General features: G+C 50.1%; 1 protein-coding gene across 2 annotated transcripts; it reads left to right on the forward strand.

The window, feature by feature from the left end:
- The first annotated feature begins 2,543 nt into the window (after window positions 1-2,543).
- LOC101881006 (transcription cofactor HES-6-like) lies at window positions 2,544-5,005 on the forward strand. Of its 2 annotated transcripts, XM_034064369.1 has the most exons (4): window positions 2,544-2,689; window positions 2,760-2,846; window positions 2,925-3,006; window positions 3,097-5,005. In XM_034064369.1, exons 1-4 carry the CDS (start codon window positions 2,630-2,632, stop codon window positions 3,507-3,509), a joined length of 642 nt encoding a protein of 213 aa, XP_033920260.1. In that variant the 5' UTR covers window positions 2,544-2,629; the 3' UTR covers window positions 3,510-5,005. The 2 variants fall into 2 exon arrangements, with proteins under 2 accessions (XP_033920260.1, XP_033920259.1); XM_034064368.1 differs by having other exon boundaries at window positions 2,925-5,005.
- Window positions 5,006-11,022: the final 6,017 nt, after the last annotated feature.

The raw sequence follows: 11,022 nt of genomic DNA on the forward strand, positions 1-11,022 counted from the left end.
TGCAGAGTCCTGACACACCTGACCCATGCCTGAGGTGAATTCAGGAGCTTCTTTCCTAGGCTAACACTGCAGTAGGTCCAGCATAACTTAGATCTGAAACACAACCAGCACAAACAACTGCAGTAAAGAGGCCTGACAGGTTTTGGGACTGCATCTGCAGCCACAGCGGTGCAATGTTTCAGCTCAAAATCAGCAGTTCACACCAGTGTGAAACCCATGCTAGGAAAGGGAACGGTTTGTCTGCAGAGAGCAAGCTCCCACCTCTTGGAGTTCACCTATTACTATGTGGTGACATACGTTCAGCGTGTAACTGTACACTTTATAAACATATGTGTGTTTGTACACATCTGCTGACATTTCCTGCCGAGTTTTGGTTCAGAACAAAGCTGGCTCCTTCAGAATCATGATACCCATTACTTCGTAATCATTTGCACCTGTACAATTGTCTTCCTCCTTCCCATTTAGGCTAACTATGCAGAAACTATACACAAAATCAATCACAGGTGTGTCTACTTGCATAAAGAGACAGCTGTTATGTACCTGGCTTGGCTTAAACAGCATTTCTGCTTAGACGGTGTTAATGGTATTAATGAAAAGGAAAAGCCAGTTTCCACATTGCATTACACAGAGTGCTGGGTGCATCAGAAGCGGAAGGGCAGATTTAGTCATCCAGCTCCAGGTACATCCCATTCTGCTCCTGCCTGGTGTGAGGAAACATCACCTACAGAACAAACTCTGCCAAAATCCAAGAATTGTTGTTTAAAATTAAAGGAAGAAATGTAACAGAAGCACCTTTTTGAAAACAAAATCTCCCATCCATGTGATCCAAGAAGCAGAGAGGCCTGAGCTGAGGACTCCAGCCAAGATATCCCATGTGCTGGCTTTACTATGGAATGCTTTAAAGCACCTTAAAGCTCATCCAGTTCCAACCCCTGCCATGGGCAGGGACACCTTCCAGTAGAGCAGGCTGCTCCAAGTCCTGTCCAACCTGGCCTTGAACGCTGCCAGGGATGGGGCAGCCACAGCTTCTCTGGGCACCCTGTGCCAGCGCCTCAGCACCCTCATAGGGAAGAACTTCTGCCTAATGTCTGATCTCAGTCTCCCCTCTGTCAGGTTAAAGCCATTTCCCCTTGTCCTGTCACTACAGGCCCTTGTTCAAACCCTCTCTCTAGGTTTCTTGTAGCCCCTTTAGGCACTGAAGCCACTCTAAGCAGTTCTAAGAGCCTCTTCTCCAAGCTGAACTCTAGAGCTTGCTCAGCCTGTCTCTATAGCAGAGGTGCTCCAATGCTCTCTGCTGTGCTCCTCTGCAGAAAGACGGTGCTGAACATCTCTATCCCGCTTTGCTCTTTTATCCAACACAGATCAGCATATTGCACGCACAGCTCTTTGAAGCCGAAAAGCAGCATTAAGTTACAGCAGGACTAAAGAGCTACCCCGACCTGTCCCAGTGCACATGCCGTTACCCGCTGGACCACGCGGTACAAGTCACACACCGACCGACACACACGGACCAATAAATAGGAATGGGGATCTCGGGCTCTCTGCACTGCTGCGGGTGCACTCAGAACCCTCCATAAGGAAAACCTCAGCACCAGCGAACCCAGGAGGTTTCCGTGCTTTGGAATGGAGCGTTAGAACTGGAGCGAGAGGGAAGCTATGCTGGACACGTACAGGGAGGCACAGCGAGCAGCCCCGCGCCGGCGATGCTGATTGAAGTGGGGGGGACGAGTCTCCCGTTTCCTCGGGCGGTAAAAATATGACCTGCATTAGCGAGAATAAAGGGAGGGAAACAAAGGAGCGGGAGCCAACACCTGTCGCTCTCCTCGGGGATGAGCCCTAACGCTTTTATGTGCCTCAGCCTGCTGGGGAACCGCAGCTGCCAACTGCCATCAGCATCAAGTTACCCGCACAAAGCTGCCTGTACGCCGCTTTCAGCCGCACGGGAGGCGGGGGTCTGCGAGCCGACGTGGGGCGGCACCGACCGCTCAGCCAGGGTGCTGCACGGCCCTGCCGCAGGGCCCGAAACGAGCGCTCAAACCGCACCCCGCCACTTGCGTAGCCTCCCATCCACTGGACGGGGACAGGACAACAGGACCGGACCCACCATCAGCTCAGGGCTCAATCCCGTTTCTCTCAGCCCCAAGCTGCTACTGACCCCCGGCCATCCCCACCTGCAGCCATAACCGCTGCCGGTAGCGAGGGGCACCGGCGGCCGCGGGCTGATGGATGGACAGAAGCACGCTCACGCCTCCCCCCGGCTCTGAGCCTGTAAATGGCGGAGAGCTGGGGTGTTGCGGGAGGGGGAAGGCGCTGCCATGCCCCAGTGCTTTGAGGAAGCTGCCCCGATGGGGGAGTTACGTCTCCTCCCCAGCGCCTTCGGGGGGCGAAGCGCAGCCAGGTCCGACCCGGACCGCCGGCAGGGCCCGGCGGGCAGCGCGCACGGCGCCCCCCACCCCGGAGCAGACAAAGCGGCCGCCTGCCATTGGTCCGTTCGGCCCACGCTGCAGCAGCGGCAGCGCGGAGGAGCCAATGGGCGCGCTGAGCAACAGCACGCAGGGTATAAGTAGGGCGGCGCGGCAGGGCGGGGAGCGCAGCGGGGCAGAGCATCTGGCGTCCGCTGGGCCGCGCCATGGCGCCCTCGTTCCGGCACGGCAAGGGCCGCCCGCCTCAGGACAGGGCCGATAGGAAGGTGAGCGGTGGCGCCGGGCGGGCGGTGGGGCCCGAAGGGCGGGCGGGTGACGGCGTTGTTGTCCCCGCAGACAAGGAAGCCGCTGGTGGAGAAGAAGCGCCGGGCGCGGATCAACGAGAGCCTGCAGGAGCTGCGGTCGCTGCTGGCCGACAGCGAGGTGAGGCGGGGCGGCGGGGTGGGTCGGGCCGGTGAGGGGCGGTGGGGCCGTGCTGACGGCTGCGGCCGCCCGGCTCAGTTTCAGACGAAGCTGGAGAACGCGGAGGTGCTGGAGCTGACGGTGCGGAGGGTGCAGGCCGTGCTGGAGCGCCGCTCGCTCGGTGAGTGCCGGCGGGGCGGCGGCGGTGGGGCCCGGCGCGGCCCTGCCCCAGCCTCACACTGCTCCCTTCTCTGTCTCCCGCGGCGCGCAGAGGGCGGGCGGCTGCACCGTGAGGCCAGCGAGCGGTTCGCTGCCGGGTACATCCAGTGCATGCATGAGGTGCACACCTTCGTGTCCAGCTGCCCCGGCATCGACGCCACCACGGCGGCCGAGCTGCTGAACCACCTGCTGGAGTCCATGCCCCTCAGCGACGGCGGCTGCCCGGACTCGGTCACGGACCTTGGGGCAGATCCCACCGCGCTCAGCCCCTGGCTCGGCAGCGAGGTGCCGGCCGCGGCCCTCCCTGCCTTGGCACCCTCGCCCTCTCCCAGCGAAGAGACCTGCTCCGACTCGGATGAGGCGGATGCTGAGCCGGGCCAGACGTCCACTGATGGACTGGATGCTTCCCAGACGCATGGCCTGCCTTCGCCTTGCTTACCCAAATCCATGTGGAGACCTTGGTAACGGAAGGGTACCCAGGAATGGGCGCAGACCTACCTAGCGGGGAGCGCAGCCGGGCACCGTGCTGCTCTATGGCACTCTGAGCAGCGCGGGGGACTGCCGGCGGGCATCGCTGCACTTCGGGACTGCATCAGCGGCACTCTTACACTGTCAGACCCTGACAGGATAATAGCTAAATGCGTTAACATTTCATCCGTGTGCGTGTGTGGCGTTTTGTAACTTTAGGGGTTGTTTTTATGAGGTTGGGGGAGGGGTGGGGGAAGGGAGTTGTTCTTTAGTAGCAAAGCTCTTTGGTGGATACACAGCAGTTATTTTATAACCCTGTTTCTTGGCCCTTATAAGTGGCCCTGAAATCACTGCCTTTTTCTTAAGAAAAAGCCCTTGTGCATCTTAAATCACGATGGTTAACTCCATGAGAAGCTTGGGTCTGCATGCACAGTTTTAAGTGTTCTAGTGATAGCAAAGACCCCTGAAAGGGGTTGGTGTGGTTAGCATCTGTCCTTGGTAGCAGCCTAGAGTCCCACCTTCAGTGAAGGAGGAGGAAAAGCTTAGAGACCTGGTGGAATTAGGCAAACATAAAAGATACCGGTGGCAGGGTGCCTTTTAGAGATGAGTGTCTTTATGCACAGTTTGCTTTTAGCACAATTGAGTTTATTGTGACTTTTTGTATATTAGGGTGTCAAATGATTTTTTATTTTTAATCTTTAATAAATACTGAATTCATAACTGATGCCAGCTGTTCTGGGGTCTGATATACTTCTAACTGGCTTAAAAATACAGTTTCCTTTTACCTACTAACACATGTATTATGGAAACAATGCTGGCAATTAAGCACTTAATTCCTCTACTAAGCATTGTTAGCTCAACTGTTCGAATTCAAATGTTGCTTTTGTTTAATCCTCGAAGACACTTAAATTACTGCAATGAGCAAGGTCACACTGACCGAAGGTGGATTTAAGGCCATGAGGGTTTCTGGGCTACCTTCTCTGGATGCCAGTCTCAAACCTACTGTACTTGATCTTCTGAAGGTATTGCTCATGCATCTACACAGCCCTATCTTAAGAAGTGCTGGGCACATCCTGCCCTGGGGCATGGCTTCACAGAGTTTGGGGGGTTATTTAGGTTGTTAGGGGTTTGGTTGGGGATTTCTGGTTGGTTTTGTTTTGTCTTTTGAATACAAAGTGAAATAGAGTGTGCAGTGGATTTGTGAAGCGTTGAAAGCCATGTTTCTCGGGGGCTAGGAGGGGGGACCCTCAACATTTTTGGATGTGGAGTTTCATGTCTGGGGGGTGCCAGGTTATTTACACTGTGATAATACCTTGCAGAGAGCTGACATTGTAAAGAAAAAACAGAATTGTAAAGTTGCTTAATACATGGAAGTTCTCAAACACAGGACAAGCAAGAAAGGAAGCAACCCAACTACCAAGGGACTAGACCTATAACTCTGTTTTGTTAACAACCCTCTGGAACAATAAAAATGGAAACGAAGATACTGTTAAGACCTCTCCTTTGTAATTTTCTTTAAAGTGTTCTTATTGAGAGATGGCCATCAGATATGTTGGTTCTTCTCATCCCCTTTTCTGCTGAATTCCCTTTGAACTGGAGAAGAACCGCAAAGCACAGCCAAGCAGGGGGAGGCCAGAGCTGCTGTAGTGACCCTTCTGGTTTAGGGAGGGAGGTTAGCACAGTTTGAAGTGTAAATGAAGCAGGAGCCTGGGACACTTGCACTAAAAGTAACACCCTACACACAAGATAACCTCTTCTTGGACCTCTCTAGTCCCAGTACAAGACCAGGTTTCTGTTTTTAAAGCTACTTGCCCATGTATCACATATTGCTTGATACTTCCCTCTCCACAATTAGCCCAGATAGCAATACCTCACTGTAATCACCAAGGGAATCACACATTCCTGTGTGTCACACTGCTACACTAACAGAGTCTTTTGCTTTCTCACAGCTAGAAAATGCTCCCTTGTATAAGGTGCTCTCAAGAGAGAAGTAAAACCAGAGCCTGTTTCCATAACACAACAGCAGCATCCACAGCTTTGCGTGTGGCTCAGAACTGCACTCATGCACAGCAGCAGTGGCCTACACGTACCTGTCTGAGCTGGCTGGCTTTGGGGGTGATGTGCAGGGTTGATCCTGCACTGGTGCAGCCACTCCTGCCCTTCTGCTCCTGCAGGTACACCAGAGGCAGCTTGGTTCAATTTCCATGAGACAAAAGACCCCGGGGGGTAGGGCTCTTCTGTGGCACTCCTGTGGAAGCAAGTGCAAATCCTGACACTTTAGTGACAGAAACAGCCAAGAGTCAACATAAGACGTGCCAGCTTTGGTTTAGCAGTGAATGCGGGGTGGGCTGGCAACAAAGCCACCTCTGCTAAGCAGTACTGCAAATGTGTTGCCTACTTTCTGTATTTGCCCTGGAGAACCAGCACTGAAGTTTGCCTTCCCCCTTTCCCACTCCTGTGTTCATTGCTGATGGTGCTGTTCTTATCACACCTGGAATAACCTTCACAGCTCCCTCCACATCTCATCCCCACTGCTGCAGAAAGAAGTGGGCAGAGGGGCTATGAGCATGTGTGGCCATGGCTACCTTTGTCCTCCCAAAGCCCGGATGGTTAGGAAAAGCCACAGCAGAGGGATAACGGGCCGTTCCCCTGAGCACTTCCCAGTCCCTTATTAACTGAAAAGAAACTGCCAGGTGAAAGCTGAAATATTAAGAGGGTTTTTTAAAGTGTTAAACCACAGCATTTTACAAATGTGTTATCAATATGGCTTCTTGGTTTTGGGGTTTTTTAATCCACAAATTAGGTTCACAGAAAGTTTGCATCCCCTGATGAGGTGTTGCTGGATTTGTCCATTTGCATTTCTGTACCTTACTGCAAAGGTGTAAAATCTGACACCTGCCTGACAAAGGCAGGAAGAGGTGAGCATTCTGGAGGTGGGACTGGGGAGGGGCAATGGGGAGAAAAAGGAAGATTTCCAGCAGCTCTGATGAAAAAGCAGAGAAGCCTTTTCAAGTCCTCCTTTATAGAAACTGCCTTTATTCTTTTCCATTCCAAAGTAATACAAACAGACTATCTGATCTGACAGTGCACCACCTTGTAAAAGACGAGAGGAACAGCATGCTAACAGGAGGACTCATTTGATATGCAGCAGCAGAATAATAGAAAGAAGGGCTCACTTTTCCTTCTCTGTGCATGTCACTCACCCACCTGTTGCATGAGAAAACTGCTCCTTGTTATACCAGGTCACCTGGTAGCATTGATGGTCCAAACCTTCTCCTAACCTCTTGCCAACACATACCAGGTCTTTTGTTGGAGCCCTCAGGCCAGAAGGCAAGAATCAAGCTTTCAGACTGTCCAAATCAAGTTATGTCTTCATCTCCCACTAGCAAGTATCATATACTCTACTCAAGTATCATCTACTCTAGTCAAGTATCATGCTCTCTACAGAGCTTTCCTCTCCAAATAAATACATTTTTCAGTCTCCATTCAAATAAAACAAATAGAATAATAAAAAAACAAATCAGGCCATCCCTCAGCAGCAGGGTTAGAGGATGTGCAGACAGCATGAGGGGAATTTCTGCTCCAGAAAGTATGGGTAGGACCTGGGAGAAAATTATCTTGTGCCACAGATGGGCACAAAGGTTTGAACAAGCACATTCAAGGATCCAAACCACCTACTAATCCATGTGTCTTAACCAGAAGCTTATTTTCCTTCTGCTTCCTGAGACAGGTTTTCATTTTCTGGCATGAGATGCCTGGTTCCAAGTTGCATTTATACATTTTCTTACAGAGACTTCCTGACTCCATGGTTATCTGAATGGATAGGGTCACTAAATAGTGCTCTTTAAGCCTCTCGGGCTTCTGAATGAACTACAGTAAAGAAGAGCAGAAAAAACAGTCTCCTTCCTTGCATGGGATTTTTAGCTTCCTATACAACATTAGCATTTCATTGCACTGCATTTTAAGAAGGTTAAGAAAAATTACAAACCCAAAGCTAGTGCAGAAAGCAAACAAACATGAAAATACACCTTGCAGCAAGATACTTGTAGCTTAATTTAGTTTAACAAGATGATGAGTGAGGGTGATTTGATTCATTATAGTGCATCTGTTATATTATACATATGTTATATTGCTCACTTACCAGCTGAGGAAGTCATGGGTTCAAAAAGTCTTTTAATCCAATAAAACAGAGTCTTAAATGCCAAGAGCTATGTAGCAGGTCCAAACTGTTTGAAATGAGAAGGAAAAAGATGGAAATTAGATACTGGAAGAAGCCATGAATTTCCTTTCTCTTAATGTCAGCAGGTCAAGAAACACAATGCAAATACAAGTTGCTTTGGCTACAAAAAAGCCCTACTTAGTAAAACAACAACATACAAGCAATTATATCAGCTGATCTCTTCTGGCCTTAAGTATAAAATAACCTCAATTTGGGTTTGTTTTTTTTTTTATCTTTTACATTGATCTCAGGCTAAAACACAGGTTGGAAGCAAGGTGAGTCTTTTTTTTGCATCTGAGATCTAGGGCATCTGCAAACGTGTCTGCAGATAGCTTTAGGAGCTGCCCAGATTCATACACTCTCAGCTGAACTCTGCAAAGCTCCAAGCCTATTTAAGCACAAAGTAAAGCAGCCTAACCAAAAGTCACCATCAAAGAGGCATACTTTCAAGCATCCTTATAATGATGTGCCCATTGAGAGGAAAGGGAAATTACTGGGCAACAGCCAGAGCCAGCATATCCACTCAGATGTGTTTTTCCAAATGGGATTCAGTTTCTAGTGGTTGCCTGGGGAAGTCCTGCTGCATTTTGAGGTTTGGACCATCCATGGCAGAGACACATGCTAGTAAAACTGCAAAAATTTAGTTCTCCTTAACCTAAACTGAGTTCACTAGAACCAACCTACGTTAAGCAAAGTCACTATAAAACACCTTCCATTATCACCATGTAACAGCCTTTGCAATCTGTGTTCCAGAGATAGAATCATAGAATAGTTAGGGTTGGAAAGGACTTTAAGATCATCAAGTTCCAACCCCCCTGCCATGGGCAGGGACACCTCACACTAAACCATATCACCCATGGCTCTGTCCAATCTGACCTTGAACACTGCTAGGGATGGAGCATTCACAACCTCCCTGGGCAACCCATTCCAGTACCTCACCACCCTCACAGTAAAGAATTTCTTCCTTACATCCAGTCTAAACTTCCCCTGTTTAAATTTGAACCCATTCCCCCTTGTCCTATCACTACAGTCCCTAATGAAGAGTCCCTCCCCAGCATCCCTATAGGCCCCCTTCAGATACTGGAAGGCTGCTATGAGGTCTCCATGCAGCCTTCCCTTCTCCAGGCTGAACAGCCCCAACTTTCTCAGCCTGTCTTCATACAGGAAGTGCTCCAGTCCCCTGATCATCCTTGTGGCCTCCTCTGGACTTGTTCTAACAGTTCCATGTCCTTTTTATGTTGAGGACACCAGAACTGCACACAATACTGCAAGTGAGGTCTCACGAGAGCAGAGTAGAGGGGCAGGATCACCTCCTTCGACCTGCTGGTCATGCTCCTCTTGATGCAGCCCAGGATACAGTTGGCTTTCTGGGCTGTGAGTGCACACTGCTGGCTCATGTTCACTTTCTCATTGACCAACACCCTCAAGACCTTCTCCATCTCCCATCTCAGATAGAGAAGGGGAGGAGAAAAAAGCCTAGAAGAGAAATCAACTGCATTATTAGCCCCAAACTTTTCCAACCATGTAATTCACCAAGGCCTGAATAACCCAAGGTTCTAGGGAATTTGCCTCCTTTGGGCCTGCAAATGCTACTTGATACTTATGACCAGGCTTCATAAAACAAGGATGCCTTCATTACTCACAGCAGACACCCAAACATGGGTGGTAGCTACCCACATATTGCTCCTTTCCATAAAACAACATACATGAACTCCTTTCCTGCTCAACAGACTCCCAGCAGACACTTGCAGATCACGAGGAGTCCAAGACCATCATATACACATCTGGGCCTCTTCCAGGTTCTGTCCATCCTTCACAGCAGTGGATGAACTGGTCAGAGAACAAATGTAACGGAATGCCCTCATCCAAAGGGAGCACACAGCTTCTTACCCAATCCAGGATTCTGGAGCAAGTCTCTGCTGAGTAGCTGCTACTTTCAAGCCTCCCACTGCTGACACCTCCACTGAACCAGCAGTTTCTTTATAAGCCAACACAGGTTCTCAGTGAAGTCTGTGACAGCAACCTACAAGTAAGAATGGTGTGCTTCTCAGGAGCTCTGGGATGCCTGTGCAGAGTGCCCAGAATGGCCCCTAGCTCACAGAAAGCTTTATATGAAGCGACACATAACTTATAATAGTTCTCAGTGTGCTTGGTCTCAAAAAGAGGGTTAAGACCCAGACAGCACAACTATTCCCACATTTTGCCTTATGTGCCCTGTGCAGATTACAGAATTAGAGAATGGTTTGGGTTGGAAGGGACCTTAAAGCTCATCCAGTTCCAACCCCTGCCACAAGCAGGGACACCTTCCACCAGAGCAGGTTGCTCCAAGCCCCTCTGTCCAACCTGGCCTTGAACACTGCCAGGGATGGGACAGCTACAGCTTCTCTGGGCACCCTGTGCCAGCACCTCAGCACCCTCACAGGGAAGAGCTTCTGCCTAAGAGCTCATCTCCATCTCCCTCTCACCATCTTAAACAGGGGCAGATCCAGGTGCAGGACCTTGCACTTGGCATTGTTGAACTCCATGAGGTTCACACAGTCCCACCTCTCCAGCCTGTCCAGGCCTCTTTGTATCCCATCCCTTCCCTCCAGCGTGTTGACCACACCACACAGCCTGGTGTCACCAGCAGACTTGCTAAGGGTGCACTGATCCCACTGTCCATGTCACTGACAAACATGCTGAACAACGCTGGTCCCAATAACATCCGCTGAGGAACATCACTCATCACCAGTCTCTACTTGGACCTTGAGCCATTGACCACAATGCTTTGATTTGTCAACCAAATACCTTATCTACTGGAGCAGTACATCCATCAAACCCATACCTCTCCAGAGACAATGCACAGGAGCAGCTTCTCAGAGCACCACTGTCATGCAGACAACAGGGACAACCAAGCCAACCAGTGTTTGTACCTGCTTTTCTGCTGCAGTGTGTTACCAGCAGCACTGAGCTGCCCAGTGGTGCCCATGCTGGCTGCCATGGCGCAGAGCCAGTCAGGGTGACTCAGTGAGCAGCAGGGCAGACTCCACTTTCAATTGCTGCAGGAAGCAGGAACAATGATTCACATCCTTTCAGCCAACATTGAACCATCGCTTCAAGGCTACAAAACTCCAGTGACAAAAAGGGAGTCTTCAAAATACAATGCAAAAACCCAAGATCCTGATGCTCTGTGATTACTGAAGAGTCTGTTCCCATCCTGTTCCATTCCAGAAGCAGTGCTCCTCTATTTGCAAAATCATCATCTACTCCTTGAACCCCTTTTTAAAACCAGAAAACAAACAATAGACACAA

Source organism: Melopsittacus undulatus, chromosome 6 (assembly GCF_012275295.1).
Source record: "Melopsittacus undulatus isolate bMelUnd1 chromosome 6, bMelUnd1.mat.Z, whole genome shotgun sequence".
NCBI classification, from domain to species: Eukaryota; Metazoa; Chordata; class Aves; order Psittaciformes; family Psittaculidae; genus Melopsittacus; species Melopsittacus undulatus.

Excerpts from the sequence above, each read along its gene's own strand:
- LOC101881006 (XM_034064368.1), top strand. The coding sequence starts at position 2,630 with ATGGCGCCCTCGTTCCGGCACGGCAAGGGCCGCCCGCCTCAGGACAGG. Across the intron at positions 2,690-2,759 it reads AGGACAGGGCCGATAGGAAG|ACAAGGAAGCCGCTGGTGGA; the intron begins GTGAGCGGTGGC and ends TTGTCCCCGCAG. Across the intron at positions 2,847-2,924 it reads CGCTGCTGGCCGACAGCGAG|TTTCAGACGAAGCTGGAGAA; the intron begins GTGAGGCGGGGC and ends CGCCCGGCTCAG.